This window comes from Synchiropus splendidus, chromosome 3 (assembly GCF_027744825.2).
Source record: "Synchiropus splendidus isolate RoL2022-P1 chromosome 3, RoL_Sspl_1.0, whole genome shotgun sequence".
In the NCBI taxonomy this organism is placed as follows: domain Eukaryota; kingdom Metazoa; phylum Chordata; class Actinopteri; order Syngnathiformes; family Callionymidae; genus Synchiropus; species Synchiropus splendidus.
Window position 1 is genome coordinate 13,942,197 of NC_071336.1, and position 20,386 is coordinate 13,962,582.

A 20,386-nucleotide genomic window follows, 5' to 3' on the forward strand; every position below is an offset into this window, starting at 1 on the left:
TTGCTCCGGCCACAAGATTATTTTCACACCATCAATCCCATCTGTCCACCATTACGCTGTCTTTTCATCTCAACACTGCCTCCATATGACCTGTTGGAAGCCATTACCTCTTCTGCTTCTCCCCTTCCCTCTGGTTATCCAGTTACTACGCCATTATCTGTGTCTCTAGCTCTTTATTCGCCTCCTCTCCTGATAAAAACGCACCTCGTGGCAGCCTGCACTGGCTGCACTTCAAAGTAGCAAATGTAAAATCTCTTCTCGAAAAGTTTGTAAAGTCCACTTTACATCCCAAATTTACAATGGAATTCTTGCAACACTTTGCACATGAATCCCACACCTATGACAGTGCCGATTTCTACATTAGAACCATTTTACTCTTGACAAATGTGTTACAATAACCCAAGTTTTCTGCACCAAGATATCCGGCAAAGGAAATCCAGGCCAATATCTTTATTATTGCTCTTCTCAATGTCCCATTTTCCTTAAGGGGAATACAGGAATTGTCAGTTTCCTTTTGTTCCCAAAAAACGCCTGGCATAACTTCACATAACTTAAAAATCTAATAAAAATATTCCAGTAAGCAGCTCCAGCTATATATGCCTGTCTGATATTGTAAAACTTTGTATTGCAATTGAATAACTCTGTTTACTCTGTATATCATTCAAGAGTCGCAAGAATTAAACCCAAAGAAGTGACCATTTAATTTGGCAAAAACTCTCCATCTCTTTGAATGTACACCTAAGAAGGTGACTCCTGCAGTGCAACATTAAGATTTTCATGCTTCCTTGAAAACAGTTAACTGTCTAATAGAAATATAAAATGCACAACATAGAAAGAAGAAGCTGTTTTGTAAACCTGAAAACCTCAGTGGAACGTGGCAAAAGACAGTGAAGTGTTACTTCACTGTACAGGTTTCAAGTCATAACAAGGATTGAACCAAAGTTTTGGCGTCATGACATAATGCTCTCGTAATATTGGCTTGTACGCTTATAATTTACTATTAATTTGATCATCAGTTCCACTTCACTGCCTGTTCCGCCTCTTTCTTTGTCTGTGGTCCAGACAAGAGGCGCCATCTCTGGCCCACACCTCTCCTGATCATTCATTTGTTTACAAAAGACTCAGCGTTTTATTTTTATTTATTTATTGTTGCGTGTCATTGCAACCTTCCTGCAATGTGAGTGTGTGCCAGGTTGGTCTGCCTCTTTTGGCAAAGCGAGGTGAAGCTTTCCAAATGCCAAATAAACACCAAGAGCTTATCATTTTTCATATGCACAAAAGGTTATTTAACAAAAAATACAAATCTAGTACAAAAATAAAGACACAATTATATACTGTAAAGCATAAAATGTACAAGAGACAAAATATATATATATATATTTTTTTTTTATTAAGAACAAAAGGTTAATGTAAAAGCACAAACGTGCAACTGAAAAAACACTTTCTGTTCAAGCTTCCTGTCCATCTTTGCTTGAGCTCCACTGTCATTAAATCTTCAAATACAGATATCATGGTGTTGCTCTGAGGTGCTTGAAAAAAGAGCCATCAACAAAGTTTATTTTTAGCAGGTACAACACGATCCAACCGGAAGCTCGTACTGGCGGACCTGACCTGACTGAGTCCTTCTTGGCCCGATGTCTGAATGTTGTCAGTGAGGTCAGGATGGGCGTCTCAAACAGGAAGCTGTAATAAAAAACAAATCATATTGCTCTAAAAACATTTTATTCCATAATTTAGTTAACTCCATGTTTAGAAGACAGAAAAAGATGCATTACAAAAAATTGGAAATGCACAACCGTAGTGTCATTGAAACACATCATGATAATAAGTAGAAAAGCATTCAGTGAGTGCAAACCTCCAGCAACCATCTCATATGCCCCACAATGGGATTCTCGCTCAATGTCGTACTATATTTAAAGCTTATTCTTGATAGGCTGTTGGTCTCCAGTGAGATGCATTCACACAATGTTAGAAGTGACATCTTATTTAAATCTTCTTTTGCAACCCTTAAACACTGTCAAATGAACATGGCACCAAAGTTGTTGTTTTTTAAAAAACACGTTTTCGTTTCAGCTCTGTGCTGCAGCTTCTTTTGAGGGAGATAAACATATCTGTCTTAAGATTCCTGGATCCAGGTGTTAATCAGGAACAGTTGCAATATTTAACTAACTAACTATTGTAGTTGTCTGTGTCACGGACAGAAAGACAGATAAGCTCTGGTAAGAAAATGAAAGAAAAAAAAAACAGACGTTGCAGAGTGGAGTTCAAGCCTGTTTTCACACTGAGATGGTTTGATAATTGTACATTTCATCATATTGAAGCACGGAAATGAAATTCCAGCCACTGGACCTCAGGATTTATGACTTGACTCCTGAAAAAAAGTTGAAATTAGTTAGTGATCTGAGCGTGTCTGTTCACGCCCAGCTGCATTTTGTTCGTAAAACGTGATAAAACAGCGTTATTTCGCCCTGGAGTCTTTAATTATGCTCCTCAAGGAAAAATGGAAAGGATCTTGCGGAGAGACAACAAGGCCAGACAGGCGTCCTAATCCTTTCTAATAGCAATGTTTCATCATGATTCGATAATTCCACCTGAGGATACAGGAATAAAGGAGTGTACACGTATGCACCTGAAGGAGGGGAAATGAGTCGAAATCTTCAGTGTCTGAACTGTATTATACAGACTTTATTCCTGGAATAAAGACAGACTGAAAGTGCGTATTATGAAATATGAACTTATATATTTTAAAATCTTAATGGGGTTGGAACTGAGCAAAGCCTCATAGGGGGGATTTAACTGAGGGTTCTTTTACTTGGTTTTTGAATGTGATGGAGGAATCCAAAACACTGCCAGTCACTGACGCCATCTTCCCGTGATGTCTGGGCCCTGTTTGCCATCAACAGCGGTTTTGACTTTATTTGGATGTGCCGGTCTTCCACATCAGCCGGTTCTGAGCAGCATCCTGTTTGGGTCTCCCGCTTCAGCGTCCCAAATGTCAGCTGTCTGGCCGAGTTCTAGATGTGTCTCACGCTGGGTGGTCGATGTGCGAGACGAGAGGCATGTGATGCCGCTGGCTGACCTAAAACACCTCTCGGTTTTAATTTGGTGCGATTCGTTCAGTAATAAAGAAGTGATGGAGGAAAAAAAATGCTCAGATTTGCTCACTTGCTTGTGAATTTACACATTTCATCAAAGTGTTTGTGGAAGCCATCACAGCACTTCACAACTATACAATCTCAGCAAGGAATAAACAGATGTAAACGTGGAACGCTGGAGGCCCAAACACAGCTGGTTGGTCTCCTGCAGTGGATGTCAGGGTCACAGATGGACCGGAGAGGCAGAGGAAGGACAAGATGCAGAGGAGTAGGAGCGGACCAGAGAGTGATAGGAGAAAATGTGAGGCCGTTAAAAAAAAAAAAAAAAAAAAAAAAAAAAAGATATGAAAAACGGTCCGGAGGAAAAGTGGAAGACAAAACACTTTCAACACTTCCGACCTGCGCTAGTAAATATTTGCATGTTTAGTCATGCCATTCTTCTTTTTTCTTACCCTGGAGTTCCGTTTGAGTGAAGGTCAGCCTTCGGTGAAGTATAAGTGCACGTTCATTTTTCATGCCTGGCTGTCACTCACACTGACAGGCTGTTGTCTTTTAGCCTCTGCCTCATGTCGTAGCTCTGATCATTGACTTTCAACCGTGCAATAGCCACATGATTGACGGCTCTTAGCGCTACAGCCCCATCGGTTCTTGCGTGCTGGTTGACATGGACAATTCCTCTGGTGACATATAGTTTAGATATTAAGCTTTCTTTAGCTTTCTATTTGTTTTCATCCTTCCATTACAGCATATTACAGCATCAAGTTTTTAAGAGCCCCATCTCCTTGAGCCATGCCTGCTACAGACAACGTTCAGGGAGTGGGCTATTTAAAACATTCTCATATGTCTGTCTCAGATGTGCAGCAAGCATACGCTGCATGTAATTACATGACCCCAGACTCACTCCTCCTCCAGATAACATCAGCAGACCCTGCAGAAATGAGCGAGTTCAGGCAGCAGCCGTCACTAAGCCCGCCACCTACTGATGAACTTAAGAGGGCCCGGCACATGCAGCAAAACAGAATCTCAGCTCAGTATTTGGACAGCCAGGTATGAGCAAACAGGCAGGAGTTTTTAGGAGCATTTGCTGGCGCTCACAGATGCGGAGCTGGATAATCCCGACATGACATGACTGCACTCTTCCATCCATGCTGACGACTGAGCCTGTCCTGTCATGCTACTGCAGGGAATGTATGCAAACCACTGTCTGTCTTCATCATTTTTGAAGGCACTGCTCTCAAAAAGTACTTTGGTTTTGCTCTTTCCCCCCAAAGGGTCATAACTGTTGGGACTGGGTGTCAATCAAATCTTGCTTTCATGTATGTCATCTTGCTACAGTGTCTTGGCCGTGTTTGTCATCACCAGCTATAGAAAGCTTCGAGAAATTATTGGCAGTTGAGCTCCATTTGCTGCCTGTATTCAGGACTTTGTTCCTAAATTTTGAAAATCATGCTGACTCATGCATTTCTCACCCTGCTACAAATGTGTTTATTTATGGGGAAGCTCATGGGTAATGTTAAAAAAAATTAAATAAATCAAATTTTCAGAAATTGAAAAGGTTCATACTTATATAAAATTAAAATAAAAAGTCATACTTTTGTACAACCCGACCTGTGATTTATGACATCTAGTGGTGAAGTTGCATACAACACCGCAGCTGGAAGAAAAGGCGTTGCATTGTAGCTGCTGTGGCTGTTTAGTATACGTGTATTTTTTTTCTGTTGCCACAGTTATTCAGCTACTTCAAGTTCCCCTGTACACACTCGGGTTTCATGGGTGTTCATTGATCAATTTAATTTTCCTTCCCCCCCATGTAAGTCTTATCTTTATGGACCCATAGCAGCCCTTGCTTCACCAGTGATCTGAAAGCACAATTGAAGTTCCACTGAAGACCATCACTACTTCTTTATCAGCTTGATAAGGAATCCGGGATTCCATCCTTGTTTTCATCGTCTATTTTTAGTTCCACTTGTTTGCAAATTTCTACATGTACTGTCTGAAGACGGTTCCCAAAGTCCTTTTGCATGAATTTCACAGCTCTGGTGCGCCGTCCTTCGCTCTTGCCCTCCTTATGTCAGCGTGATTATAGCTATGGTGGAGATCAGACGGAGAAAATCAGGGCCGGCACCACTGACCTTTCCCCTCCTTTGCTAGTCCTTTCTCCGTCTTGCTCTGCGAGAAGCTCTCCATTTCCTCATCTTGTCATTTTGCTTGCGTTCATCGACCTGGCATTAGTCAGCAGATGCTCACCACAGATGTTGCTGTCGAGGAACAGTGGTGCTTTTAAAGAAGTTGTTGAGCCTATTGGTTGTGTTCTCATCACGGCAGAGTTCAGGTTGTTACCTGACCGTCATTGCTTTCATCACTCAGGTGCTTCTGGAGGTCACTCACTTCGACATAGAATCACATAAGGGACATAAGTAGAATGTGAATGTGGCATCTATATTCATACTGAAATGAATATATTTGGAAGTGCCTAAATCAAATGTGAAATAAATAAATAAAAATACGTGTGCTACTTCAGTAAGAAATAATTTACTTTTCCTTTTCACACATATTCTCTCTTTTTTCATCTACTTTATTATCTATTAAATAATAAGTTCCACAAGTGTGTGATACAACTGGACTTGTAAGTATCAAGACTATTAAATGCATGAAAAGGATAGTAATGTTCTACGTGTGAAAAGATTCACTTGAGAAAAATGAAAGTTTCGTGCCGCTCTGGATAGGTAATAATCTTTTTGTCCTGTTGACCCAAATATTTTCAACTTTCCCAGGCCCTCTCCATATTGGGGTTAGCTGGACCAGACAGGCGCGTGATTACTTATAGAGGTCCTGGAGGGTCCTTGACCTCCCTTGTTATTAAGCAATACTCACACACTGTTGCGCACCGGTCAAAGAGCCATGCTTATGAACGGCCCTCATCATATTTACGCCCTCACCCGCTGTCTTTCAACACTTTCTCCTCATCTGTCGCTGTCCGCTTAACCTTGTGAAGACCCCGCCGTACACCCCGTTGTCTCATCCTCTCCCCTGCTGTCTCCACGTCTCTTCATCCTGCCAGCATCCTTTCATCTACTAATCACATTGAAATGCCAGTTTTGACCTTTGAGTCTGACCCCTGGAACCCGCCCCTCCAACCCCAACTATAGTCTCATTTGTGAAATTGTCTCATACATGGAAGTGTTGGAGCATGTTAGTTCATTATCTGTGTACAGCTTTTCATCACCGGCTGCGGACCCTTCTCTGACTGCTGCTTTGCATTGAGGCTAATAAGGAACATTCACTAAACACTTCTCGACGGGAGGGGGGCAGATTTGTCAAGATGTGAATAGATGCCTGTTGCTGTTGAGGTTTTAGAGGCCTGGTATATAAGGGCTTATGTCACTCATACGTCAGCTTATAAAATTCCTTTTGACTCCAGCAATATTTGCTAAAAAAAAAACAGCGCAATGTTTCGGCGACATCTGAGGCATAACACCATGAACTCTCGAGGTTAATCCTGAGTTCACTATGAGTATTTAAGCTACACGTGCTTGCAGTGTTTATTGTCGTGGACGTCTCTTCATAATGTTCGCATTCCAACTGTTCACTCACGTTCTGAAAATGGTCACATTCATATATGAGATTACTAAATTAGTTGGTTAGTAGTATTGGCAGCTAAACGTCCACGCAAATGCTAAACTGTGAATAAAGGTCCATGCATCCTTCCATCCATCCTCAGGGCATCTGTGGGCATCACTGCCTCTGTTCTTCACCCCGAATGCTTCACTCGGCTTGTAGCTCCAGATGTTTGAGGTTTGAGTCTTCAGGCCTGAAGGGACAAGTCTCACCCTACAGCCCCAACTGTTACGGAAACATAATGGTTTTATGTTCATGCATGTGTCCAACAGCGTGTCATATTGTGTCCACAGCCTGTAATATTTCTTTGTCTGTGTCTCCTCAGGCTAAAAAATACGACGAGCCTTGCAACGGTCTGGACTGCAGCCGAGGATGCGTGTGCAACCCCGAGAAAGGCAGCAGGGTGAGTCACATGACTCGTGTCGTCGCCATTGTTTTATTGTTCATATGACCAGAGGAGGATTGAACATGTTTTTAATTTCTTATGTTACATCACTTTAAACAGAAAATACAAAAATGTATATAAAAAAGATAAAAAGATTCAATGCTTACAAATAATAAATGCATAGATAAATAAAGAATGTCACACTTCATCTACGTTGCATCTTTCGGAGTGCTGTTCTTGTACAGCAATTAAAAAAGGCAGTTTTATTAAAGCATGAATCATATCAGACAGAGCGAAAAGGAGTAGTTTAAAAAACACAATGAAGTGATTGACTGTTTTTAGGGAGATGTTGCTCTAACCTAATGAAAGGGACTTGAAAGAATCATTACCGAGACAGCAAGTTAACAAATCACCAACGATAACACTGAAGTTAACTTTAATATGGCTTTTCTTCTCAAACCACTGGAGCGTGAAATGAGATGTTCTTTCTCCCTTTCTCCTGTCGCTTGTTTTTGTCTCTTGTTCATGAGTTTTAAGAGAAGTAAAATGTTGCTGTTTTGTTCTGAGGTAACGCAAACTTAAGTATTTCTAACATACAGCTTTCATACAGAAAAATAATAATAATGATTCTGTTTGAAAGTTTCTTAATGGAATTCAAGTAGAGCAATTTATATTCAAATCTAAATCATTGCCATTTGTATGTTTATTATAAGTCATTATGACTCTATCCTATGCATTATATTAACACACTTTTTATACTGCACCTGTTTACAATAAATAAATCAATGTATTGTTCATATCATTGACTTTTTCTTCCAGCTTTTGTTTTTCATTTGTCACGCCAATGACCACATTTAAATAAACATGATCAGATAATAATGTTTATGTATGTGTTTAATGTTTATGCTTTGTGGGGACATTTCATTGACTTTCGTACTGTCCCCAGGCTCTCATTCTAAACCTAACCATCCAAAACAAATGGCTAACCTTAACCAGGACCCAAACTGAACTTCAACTGTGAGGTTGTTTCCAAAAATTTGTCGCCAAGCATAGTGATAGAAGGACGAACATTCTGTACTGAGTTCTGAGTTTGAATTTGAAATTTAGTTTGTCTAAATGCCAGTGACGTAGAAGCACCTAACTTGTGTACTTTTCATATTTATTTATATTTATGTTACGGCATAAATAAATGGAAACGCAGTGCACAGTGTCAGAAACAAAACTGCTCTTGTGTATCTAGACATCAGCGCATTCATGGTAAAGACAGATAGGGAGGCTAACAGGAGAATTTAAACTAATGTTCTCCTGTAAAATAATCTCATTTATTGTAGATTTATATGCAGCACAACACTATTCCCATGGAGCTCCAAACACGTATCGAGCCAAAAAGCATGTTTCGACAATAATCTGTGGAGCATTGTGCAGCGAATCACAAACACAAAACAGTGTCTTCAGGCCAAGAACTCATTTTCTTGTCATTGCTACCATAATGTCAGCTGGCGTCTGTTTCCTTTGACATCCAAGCAACAGTTGGCAGACATTTAGGAACTAAACATACATTTTAGCACCAACTGATTTGCACCTGCCGACAGATGAGATGCATCCAAACAACTTTATCTTCTTTCGGAGCACAGGAAAAACATTACTCTACACTTGTTTAGGTAAAATGATTTACACACAGTTATTTAAATGTAGTAGAGCTGTGTTTAAAAGCCTGTCGAATGTAGAAAGAATGCTGTGTTCTTTGGGGTACTGTGAGGTTTTTTTTTTGGTTGGCAGACTTGGAAACATGGGTGATGCCACACAGCTGTGATAATTATGGTTACCTCTAAATCTTTCAATACAGTCAGCCAATTTTGGCGCTTGAGGCGCTCAAGTGTCAATAAAACCGTCACAACGGTGGAAGTGCTTTTCATTGAACTTGGCATGACGCTGAAGTGAGTCAGTGCTTCTTCAGATTTGCCAACAAAGAGAGGGGAAACAACAAGCAACAAATCTTAGTTCAAAGACTGGCATCGAGACGTTATGTAATTCAGACACTGAATATTTGACAAACACATGGTCGGAAATTACATATACAGGTGGAAGATGCGAAACTCCCTCAAAGCTGAAACAGCTTTGACCTATAAGAAGTCAGATGTTCTATTGAGTGCCAAGGTGATGTAGGTGGTGCAGTTGGTTCCAACCTTTTTGAGCCTGAAAATAAAAGGATCTCCTCTCAAAAGTCAGTCTTCTGGGATCTTTGCATTATCCTACAGAGACACGCGGCACAGGCACCTGTCGACGGGCTCACAGAATAAACCAGACTACCTGCCAGCTTCCAAACAACAATTACTGTCTGACACCCAAGCCTACACTTACTGAGCCACGCTGCGCGCCACTTTAGGTAAATAACACGTCGCTAGCTGTCACATTGCGAGTAGCGGAAGGTGAATGACACCACTCCGACGACACCACCTCCCTGTGCGCCGGCGTGTGCTAAATGACACGGTCTTGGACGCGTGATCTTCCTGAACTGTCATTGTTGGGAACACTTGGAGTTTTCAGGTGCTTATTTGTCTCTTTTCAGTTTTACTTTTGTACTTAAGGGAGGACTGGCTATTGAGAGCACCCTATCATAAGGAGCTAACTGAATTAGAAAGTGGCTTCAGTCGCATCATTAAAAATGAATGTGCCAGAGGAGAAAAAAAATGGAAGAATAGCAACACTTGCTATGTTACGTCCTTAGTGTGAATTTTTCAGTTCAAACATAAAACACAATGTGAGGCATTGTGAGGTTATTGTTGGTTGTTTGCAGTGCTATAATTTGAAAAGAGAGAGTGCCTGAAAACAACAATTTTATTTGAAGGTTTTCAGCTGAAAATACAATTATTAGGTGTAATGATATGTTTTTTTAAAACATACTGTCCTCTGCCCTGTGTTGTAGATTTTTCTGCTATCTAAAGTATATTTTTATTAATTTATGATTTCATTTCATACTTTTGAGATTGTCATCACTGTCAGCTGTCAATCTCTACAATTTGCAGTCACATACATTACACAAATCTGTCAACTTTACAATGCTATTGTATAAAGTGTAATGTTCATTTTAGTGCTAATAAAAGAAAAAAAGAATAAATAAAATTGAAAAAACATATGTGTAGCTCTCGTGGTCATGTTTTGCCTGCCCACCTACCCAAGTGTTGCTTCACAAAGTGGTTACACATTGTATAGTCCAAGGGAATTTACCAAGAGTGTATGCACAGCTATACTTTCCTGGTTTCACTCTCAGACTGAATTCATTAGATCCAATAACTTCCTTCCTTATTGGATGGAGCATAGGAGGTCAGAGGTCAGCGTTCAGCTTTGTGCGTGTGAGTGTCTAAACAACCGTTAGGTCACAGTAGAGCTTTACAGGGTGACATCAGGGTCAGGAAGTGCGGTCCTTTAATTTAATTTAACAACAATCTGAAACAGGCTGAGGATTTTCTGGATAGGTGAAGTGCCTGCAGGCTCGGCTCCTATATGGTCCACATCCACTCAAAGATTTAAGTGGAAAATGACGTTGTGCTTTTATATAATGAAAAAGTGAGCGTGTAGAGTGGGCAGACTTCCTCTGTAGTAAAAAGTACTTACAGTTAATATTACCCTTTTTTTAAAACAATGTGTGTTTTTTAAAATGAATTTCAAGGTATATTTTTCTCCACGTTATAAGGAAGGTGCTTATAATTGTATATTCATTTGTGCAAGAAACGCAAACATACGTGTCTCCATACTCCTGCAGATGTCTCCGCTCCCCATTTCTCACAACCACATATTAACAGATGGCACATACATTTTTCTCCGTGATAATGTGATCACGCTACTGAAATGTACGAGTCCAAAATGAACCAAAGTTCATTTTGATGAGCTGATAAAACTTTGTGGATACATCCCCAATATAAATACCTTGAGTTGGTAAGCTAAATGAAATGCAGTTATCTCTGAAATCACCGGGCTTGAGTACTCAATGGCCGCCAGTACCACAAAACCGTTACCACTTTACAGCACTGTTCAGTTTTTGAATGTCGTTTTATGACAATTTTCTAAAATTTGTGTTTGTACTGCAGTGAAACTAGTCACTGCCACCCATGTACAAGAAAAACATCCAGAGCAACATTGTTCGAAAAGCAGTATACGTGGAAAATGTGACTATATGTGACTATAACTCTATATGCGCTATATTTTTAGCTTTGTTTATTGTTACTTTTTTATTATGATACTTTTATTATGCTACTTATTAGCTGCTTATTTCAGATTTTGCATTGAATTGCTTTTCTCTCGAGTTTTTCGTTCACACCAACTCAGCAGATAATGGCTCTGTGTAGCAGGGTGACCCAGACTCAAGCAGATCGGGCAACTTTGATCTCCGTCTCACTGTTCTAGCTACAGACCCGTTCGACAATATGTTTTGTTTGTAATTATTAAGCCTGTCTGAGTTTCGCTGACTCAGCATGTGTGTTCCTGCGTGTGTGCTGGTCTGGCATGAGTGGTCAGTTTGGTGTGCACGTGTGCTCCATGCGTGGTGATAGCATGCACGCACACGTACAGCCACTGATGGACTTTCACAGCTATGTCAGTGTAAAACTGTCTATAACTGTCACAGTTGACAGACGTATACAAGCCTTCAAACACACACACAGACAGCTCATCTTCTCAAAACACTCTGTAAGGTCTGGTAAAGGTCAAGCAACAACAAAGAAGGATGGCTGGGTCACCAGGATCACAATATAATATAATAATATATATTAATAGTATAATATAATAATATACAAACAATATATATATATAGATCCATATAATAATAATAAACTTGACCAGGGTTTTAGAAATCCTCAACATAAACGCTTTCCACTTTTCATAGGAAGATAGAGGAGCAGAACACAATGCATCCCTATTGAGATCTAGTGCCCCCTGTTGGTTCTAGCTGTGCATTCAGAGATGATACAGCAGAGCAGCGATGGGCTGGTATTCATTCTGTGTCATGTTCTCCATCTTTCATCAACAAGCCTGCGCTCGCCCTTCACTCCTGTCCTGATCGATAATTAAAGCTTGCTGCAGTGAAATGGAGGATGCAAGTCGCGATCCACTTCCCTCCAGACACTACAGCCTTCTCATATGGAAGGACACAGAAGTGCAGTTGACAGACTTCATCTCATTCACATCATGAGCCTGACGTTCTGCTGCTCCGGACCTCACATACAATTTTGTGTGGTGAACAGATATGGTAATGTCAGAATGGAAGGAGGGGCGTTTTCGCAGGCAAACGTCTGGAGCCTGCCGCCGCCTGCTCTCTGCGCTTCTTCTGAAGGAGATAAGATACTCGGTGTCTTTCTCTAAGTATGGTTTTACAAGGAAAGCATCAGATGAGATAAAAAAAATTGCGAGGAATTCACTTCCCAAGAAGCTTGCAGTGCATGAAGGAAACACCGAGCTGTTACAGCACTGACTAAAGATATGTTTATGCTGCTAAAATTATTATTAAAAATATAGAATACTAATTTAAGAATAACTGTTCTAAATATTGTACAGGCCAAAAGAGTGTTATGACACATGCAGACGCTTTGTCTTTTAAAAATTTCACTCCAATAATTGTGGGTGAAATGAATCACTAATGAGAGCAATCTGTCAGTCTAAAAAAAAAAAATAGAATTCCAAGAGGCTGGGTTCCATAACCGTGAGATAATGCAGCACCGATGGCTAATGAGCTTTTTACAGGAGGGAAAGCACCTGGACAAAAACACAGGATGTTGGTTTAACGGCTGCTATCAGTGCTAGCAGATGAGCAGGGCTGGGAAAGAAGAAATCCTCCTGGCTGGGTTCTCACATTTAGCTAAAATCGTCTGCCATATTTCCATACTTATGTTTATGCTTCGTTTGGTCTTGTTGCATTTTGTTTCTTCTTGAACAGTTGCAATTTTAAAAATATAACACGGTGGCTGTTTAATGGTCTATTTGGGTGGCATAATTCGGAAATTGTTTTCAGGCACTATCACCTAACCCTCTTAGAAATTAACAAAGAATATATGACTTCATCCATCTGAAGGAACCTGATGATACTATACTGTATGGTAAACTGCAGTGCGAGCTTGCCATAGTGCTCTGTTGTAAACTCGACTGCTTTGTCCATTGCCAGCCACAGTTTTCTTTTTCATCAACTGTCAAACTTGAATGAGTTGATTTGGTCAGCAGGTGGCGGTAGCATTCCGGAACTTACTTTAGCAGCAACAAATGGAAACATTTTGCAAAAATATTTGTGGATCCAGCTGGTAGTTCCTAACACCGCCGGAATTTAACCATCTATGGATTGTCAGAGAATTTAAATGAAATCTCTTCATCGGTTCTGCGATGAGACGATCCGTATGGCTGTCTCCTCTGGCCATCTTCCATCTGAACAGTCCTGCTGCTCGCGTCCGATAACAGCAGTTGTTTGGGCTCGTGTTCAGATTGCAAGAGAGGAAGCGTTCCCGTCCTGAGTGGGCTAACCCTGCTGTTATCTACAATGTGTGGGTGTTGCTGACTTTTCAGTCAGCTGTGTCATTTCAAGTCCTGTTGAAGTTACTCTGACTTACTCCTAAAGACCAAATACACCCCCACAAAAATGTGTCCCATCATTGTCCCACAGTGAGCATGTGGTGTGACAGTTAAATCTTCCCCTCAGTGCACCCAGTCTCCGGAACAATGCGCCCTGCTAAACCCCTCTGGGCCCGAGGGTGTGTGTGCATGTGTGACGTTGAGGACAACTCAAACACCGTGTTTTTTTTTTCTCACACATTTAGAATATGTCTGGCCAAGCAGTCCCTCCACCAGGAAGTGAGGTGGGTCTGGTGGGAGCCGTAAGCCCAGGGAGCTTAGTGGCCCAGAATAGGATCTATTGTGCCCTTTGTGCTGCCAGGGATTTGACCCTATAAACTGACCAGTCTGTTGGAAGGCTGCGGCTGGAGTCTGGAGATGGAGACCCAGCATTCTGGTGTGAATGGCTCCGGATAGCTACTGTACCATTCAAAAGTGTAAGAAGAAATAGTATTTCATAGTCAACGAAGGGCAGACTAGAGAAGATCCTTAACTCACTGATCGTGTTTTGCATATAGAAGTGCTGTAGCACAAGTGTTTGTTTACTGGTATTATCACATTACTCACATCTCTTCTTTCCGAATTCCGCCCATGTTTGGAAATCTACTTCCTCTGACAAGATCATATGTGCCGATCAAAGTCTTCATAAACGTTGCCTCATTTCTCATCTTGTTGAGGTTGTCATTATAAGGATGTTTTTTTTTTCGCACCGAAACAATGGGATGAACATCTTTACAGATGTTTTGAAGTTTCTTTGAGAAATTCCCCCCAGATAAAAGCTGAGTTCTGTAATCCATTCGAGACCTGGAGTAGAGCTCTTGCTCTGCCACTTGAAAGCACTCATTCAAAGCCTGGTCAATGTTTTGTTTTGAAATTATTTGAAATGTAAAAATGTGATGGTAATGAAATGTTAGAAATGAAAAAAATGCAAAGGAAATTTCATTTTCTGTTTTGGTCTAAATATACAAAACAATAACAGAAATTTCAACTACTGCTAAATAAATACAGTACAGCATGATATATTTAATGTCAATATTAATTCGTTAACATTATGATTGTAAATGATGATGAAGACCATTATACTATTTTTTAAAATTTATTCACAACAATAGTAAATGTATTAAACATGTCAACTCTCCATCTACCAGTATATTTGTTTCTGTACTTCTTAAGTAGGAAGAAGCGTACAAAATTCCAAGTCAGTGTTTGAAAAAGGGGTCGCTTGCAGCTTGAAAAGAGAAACGTGACTTTCCTTTAAAGAGTGACTTCTGAACTTAGCTGAGTGTGTTGCTAACACGGACCTGTGCTCAGACTGGAGAAGAGTTCATTGATGGTGAGGATGAGGCGTGAGAGAAAGTGGCTCCTCTGCAGACACCGGCGTGTAAAACCAGGTGTTTGCGCACTCAGACAGGTCCGGCCTTCCACACGGCGCAGCCCTGTCATCACACTCACTCGCCTCGAGGCTCGGGCCAGAACTCAACCAGACAGACTGTGGTCAAAGCTAATCCATGATTGTCACTGAAAGTGGTTTTCGATGACTGTTGACTAAATGATAGTCTGCTGAGCTAGTCTTGGTTTGTTACCTAGCGCATGTTCACTTTAATACTGCACAACCAAGTAGTTTTATCATGCGAGACTGTAGATTTATTTTATTTTTTGAACAGTTAATTTGCTGCAGCTTTTCCAGGTATGCAGTGAATTCTATATCTTTTTTTCCCTCTTGTTTAAAGATTTTTCTGACCGTGCTAGCAAACACTAGTTTTAACCTGAAATCTGTTTTTTGCAGCAGCAATAATTTATGTATGTAATGCTGCTGTCATTTTAACTGCTCTGGAGTTCAAGCTTTATTTGAACTCTGGACAGTTGCAAGATTTTTGTTGGTGTCATACATATATGGCAACATCTAAACATTCATGGATGATCAACAATTGAATTTATTACATTATTATTATGATATCTAGATGAAATCATCTGACTTCCAGCTAACCGGAATTAATATTTATTTCAATTCTCTGACACAATATAGATAAATTACAGACATTTCAAACCTTGCAAGACGTGTGATATGGTTGTTTGTAACTATTATACCACTAAGCTTCTTGTTTGACACAATTTTGTCAGTATATCTTCTTACATGACACAGAGGTTGAAAAGGAGCAGGGTGAAGAACGCACATCAAAACGCACATCTGTCTGTGCTCTGAACCCTCCTGTCTCCACCCCCCTCCCTTTTCTGTCTACAATGAGGCGATAACTGGGAGAATCTATTCGGGGAACCATTTCTATCCAACAGAACTTTTTATCATTTCCCCAGAGTGTAAACCTTTTTCCCGCCTCCATGAGAAACAGTGATATGAATGTCAGTCAGTAATAAAACACTTGAATCTTTACATCCTTAATAAAGTTGAGTTGCATTTAAATGATTCTCAATGTATAAACTATTATACTGTTGAGCACATATAATCCTCGATACACTCACTTTGTTCCAAGTAAATGAAGGACTGTGGTGAGAGAACGAGAAAGTGTAATCTAAAAGCTCACCACTAGGTGTCCCTAAAAGTTACATTCTAAAATGTGTGTTTTTTTTAAGTTAAATAAGAAAAAAGAAATAGTTATTAAATAGGTTCACATATGCATCATTATTTTGCTCAAAATGTATTTTATTATTTTTGTATTTTTTATTTTATTTTGTTTCATTTATTTATTTTTCACGACAGAACCTAAAACATTATTCAATGTTTTTCCAGGGTCGCCCAGGTGCCCTTGGTGAAGCTGGAAGTCCTGGCCCGGAGGGGCCACGTGGAGGTTACGGGCCTTCTGGGCCCAAAGGAGAGAAGGGCCATGTTGGCTTGAAAGGACCGGCTGGCGTGAAAGGAGACAAGGTGAGTGCCGACAGTCTGACAACAAGTCTGACAAAATACATGAATGTGATGTCCATTGTGAAAAAAAAGCATCCCTGTTGACAATGTAAAGTCAGGGTGGGAACTTCATTTCTAAATGTGTCTTCTACTGTCTGATTCTGCAGGGGCCAATGGGAGTTCCTGGCTTTCAAGGAACTGACGGAGTTCCTGTAAGTATGACTCCCTCACTATGTGGCTAATAGAGTTACAGACTTTTGTTGATGGGCTATTTATTTTCAGTTATAAAGCTGAGCGATACAGAGGTTTAATTATGTATCAATGAAAAACTGTGAAAGAAATATAAGTTAACAGACGTTACATTTTCTTCTTCTTCCTCATAAGAGTCTAGCATTTTAAGGGCACTAATAAAGAATACGAATCCTAAAAATACCTCATATACATTTAGTCTAGGCCAATTTTAATATATATCTGATGTTTAAAGTTGTGTTTAAGTTACATTAACTGATAATATGGGTATTTTATTGTCTTCTAGAACACTCATAGCAACCTGTCAATGAACTCGACAAACAGCAATCCAAGTTCAGTATTATTGTTGGTGTGCGATGCAAACGTTTTGCCTCCTATGACTGTAGGGTCATCCTGGCCTGGATGGTGCCAGAGGATTGCCGGGTCTGGATGGTTGCAACGGAACCAGGGGAGAGCCTGGTGACCCTGGCTATGGAACAGGACAGCCCGGACCATATGGATTCCCAGTAAGGATTCTCCCGCATTCCAGCACTAACACAACCTGGTCATCGAAATAGCAAATGTGGAATATTAAAATAACTGTTTCTGCCATCAGGGACCGGTTGGGCCGAAAGGTCAGAAAGGAGAGCCTCGATACATCTCTGCTGGTGGATCGGTAACTTCACATCAATATTTCACATTTTACATGGGCAATGTAGTGGATGGAGGGTCTGGCAGAAGTGAGGAAATGAAGTAGCGAGCAGACAGATCATACAGAAGGCAATATACAGAGTTACTGAGTACAAGAGGAACATCAATAAACACCTATTCTCATTCACATTTACACTTTCTTGATGTTTTACACGTTGTTATATTATTTTTTCTTCACTGAATTTGTTCATTTTCAGAGTATTCCAGGACCACCTGGCCCAGACGGTCCACCTGTAAGTCATCTTTTTTTTTCCTGAAAAAGTGACATTTCTATTCAGCGAAATAGCGCGTGATGCCATTTTATTGTCAAGTAATTTCAGTAGGTTATGTGGAGAAGTGGACATTTGCTTGGGTGTGATTGTTTCTGTCTCTGTAGGGAATAAGAGGCCCTACTGGTCCACCTGGGTTTAGTGGCCCTCCGGGCCCTGAAGGATATCCTGTAAGTAAATAATCATGATTGTGTGTTTCTGCTGAAGATACTGATGCATTTGAACTTATTTGATGGTTTTCTGACACAAACCTTTTGAATATCTTCAGGGTCCACCTGGTCCTCCTGGCCCACCGGGACCGAAGGCATGTAGAATCAAATTTGAGGGAGCAGAATCTGATCTGATATGAAAGATGTTTAAAATGCTTAAACATCTGCTGCTGTTTTTAGGGAAGCAGCAGTGGCGGATATGAGGGAGAGAAAGGAGACAAGGTAAGGGAACAGCAAATCCCCTCATTGATTTGAAGACTGTTTATTCACCATGAAAACCCACATGGTGATAATATCACACTTAAGAAGCTTAGTGGGGAACACAAAAAGGAAAAGAATAGAGATTCACCTTTAAAAAAAACAAGGAAGAGAATGTGATAAGGGTTAAGATCATCTTATTTTATTTCTCACCTGTCATCACCAACCTCAGGGAGACGTCGGTCTTCCCGGTCCAAGTGGAACTCCTGGTGACGGATCACTGACAAGTGAACAGACTCTCACCATCAACAAAGGAGTTAAGGTAGGGGAGCAAAACAGGAAGTGGCCACCAGTCACACAGGAGCATGAAAGTCTAATTTTGCAAAGTTGTGAACTGGATCTGTTTTTTTCAATTGACTATCAGCGACTGAAGAGTGCACCTGCAGCTCAACATTCATTTGTCGTCGGACACAGCTTTACTTTGTTCCCTTCTCGCAGGGTGAACCTGGAAGGAAGGGTATCCGTGGACCTCCAGGACTTCCTGGACGACCTGTATGTGTTTTGTTGTGTTACCAGGGTCAGATATATTGCGTTAGATGAAAATACAATAGTTTCTTTTTTGTTTCAGGGCCCTTTCGGCTACCCTGGTGAACGCGGAGAGAAGGGGCTTCCGGGATACCTAGGGCCAAGAGTAAGAGCAGAGAGATTGAAGGAAATCTTTGCATCTCTGGGAATCTTAAATCATGTCAACTATATATTTTTTTTGTTTTTTAGAGGAAAAAAATGTCGGATTATCTGTTGTATTCTATTAACAAAGTATCATGTTGACTCATTTAAATTGTATCCATGAACATAGGGAGCTTCAGGATTCAACGGACCACCCGGGTCTCCAGGACTGAAGGTGGGAAGCTTTCCTGACATCAAATTTTAAATGTATTTTATCACATTATTCACCTGCGCTTGAGCAGTGGTTAAGCCTTAAGTATGGATGTTAACCAGGTGCTTGGAGAGCAGAATTGTTTTGCCGATGTTTCTGTGTATAATTCGGGCTTCTCTTCACACACAGGGACAACCTGGGGATCCAGGCTTTCCTGGGCGAAACGCTTTCCCTGGAACTAAGGTAGCATCTGAACTCTTGCATGAAGATCAACGTTAGCTGACATTTCTCATGCTGCGAAAGCACTTTGCACCAAAATGACAAACTTGTATGTTTTTTTTCCTCTATGTTGGTTATCAAGATGATTTTCAGATGTTATGATAGTTGAGTTGTTCGATTTCTTCTGGGTGGGTGATGGTAAACCCCGTTTTTGTACTAGGTTTTCACTCTGATTCCGTGTGAAATGTGGCCAGTTTCCATAAGCAAAGCTCCTCCACAGCTGATACTTAAATAGCTTGTCGGATGTGAACTAGCCTCATGAGTTGACATGACGTGAAGGTTTATTATGCAGTTTATTATTGACCAGCCGTTGTGATTCCCGTAAGTTAGCGTTTCACGTCTTCTTTGAACGGTACACTCAAAGATGACAGAGAATCACAACTCAGCTTCAATGATTTAGGGTGAGCGAGGTGACCCTGGGCTTCCTGGACCACCTGCCTACACTGATGGTGGAGGCAGTGTCGTGCAAGGTGAGATATTTAATAACTATTCCAAACAATATATGTGAAGAAATGTTGGTCCACGGCGTGCCTTGCCATTTCTTATTTTTAATGCAGGACCCCCTGGTGATCCTGGTTTCAACGGCATCCCGGGTCCGCGTGGGGACCAGGGCCCCCCTGGATTTCCTGGAATACCTGGCCCTCCAGGGATTGGTGGTGGTGGTCCAGGTGCATTTACTCGATAATAATGATAATATTAATCTTTGAGTGTCAGTATGCACTTTAACCTTGTCATTTGAGATAGGGATTAGTTAGAAGGCGTCACAACCAAACTTTGTCTTGTAAGGGAAGGTGTTTTTGAAAGAAATGAACTTGTTTGTGGACAATTATTATTCACAGTAATAACCTAGTTTGGATCCCCATGTCCTATGAGGCTGGAGACTTTATTGTACATATTGCATGTACACTAGATTCATTCTCAAAACTTGAACAGAATGTTCTATCCTGTTCTGTTTTCATTCATGAGTTCACGAGTCTTGTGTCCCTTCCTTCTTTTTTCTCACTGAAATGGCTCAAATGTTGTTATATCACGACAAGATGGTGCTGGCATTGTCCCTCAATGTTGCTTG

The 20,386-nt window shown here is 40.6% G+C and overlaps 1 protein-coding gene across 5 annotated transcripts in view; it reads left to right on the forward strand.

Moving 5' to 3' along the window:
* Positions 1–20,386, forward strand: part of col4a6 (collagen, type IV, alpha 6) — a 71,792-nt gene that overhangs the window by 37,431 nt on the left and 13,975 nt on the right. For all 5 annotated transcript variants that reach the window (XM_053858555.1, XM_053858558.1, XM_053858559.1 and 2 more), the window contains exons 4-19: positions 7,039–7,116; positions 16,436–16,570; positions 16,714–16,758; positions 17,182–17,301; positions 17,391–17,450; positions 17,683–17,718; positions 17,862–17,924; positions 18,023–18,058; positions 18,144–18,185; positions 18,394–18,483; positions 18,660–18,713; positions 18,790–18,852; positions 19,018–19,062; positions 19,228–19,281; positions 19,718–19,787; positions 19,875–19,985. In XM_053858555.1, coding sequence (XP_053714530.1) covers positions 7,039–7,116; positions 16,436–16,570; positions 16,714–16,758; positions 17,182–17,301; positions 17,391–17,450; positions 17,683–17,718; positions 17,862–17,924; positions 18,023–18,058; positions 18,144–18,185; positions 18,394–18,483; positions 18,660–18,713; positions 18,790–18,852; positions 19,018–19,062; positions 19,228–19,281; positions 19,718–19,787; positions 19,875–19,985 — 1,102 coding nt within the window. The remainder of the gene's footprint in view (positions 1–7,038; positions 7,117–16,435; positions 16,571–16,713; positions 16,759–17,181; positions 17,302–17,390; positions 17,451–17,682; positions 17,719–17,861; positions 17,925–18,022; positions 18,059–18,143; positions 18,186–18,393; positions 18,484–18,659; positions 18,714–18,789; positions 18,853–19,017; positions 19,063–19,227; positions 19,282–19,717; positions 19,788–19,874; positions 19,986–20,386) is intronic.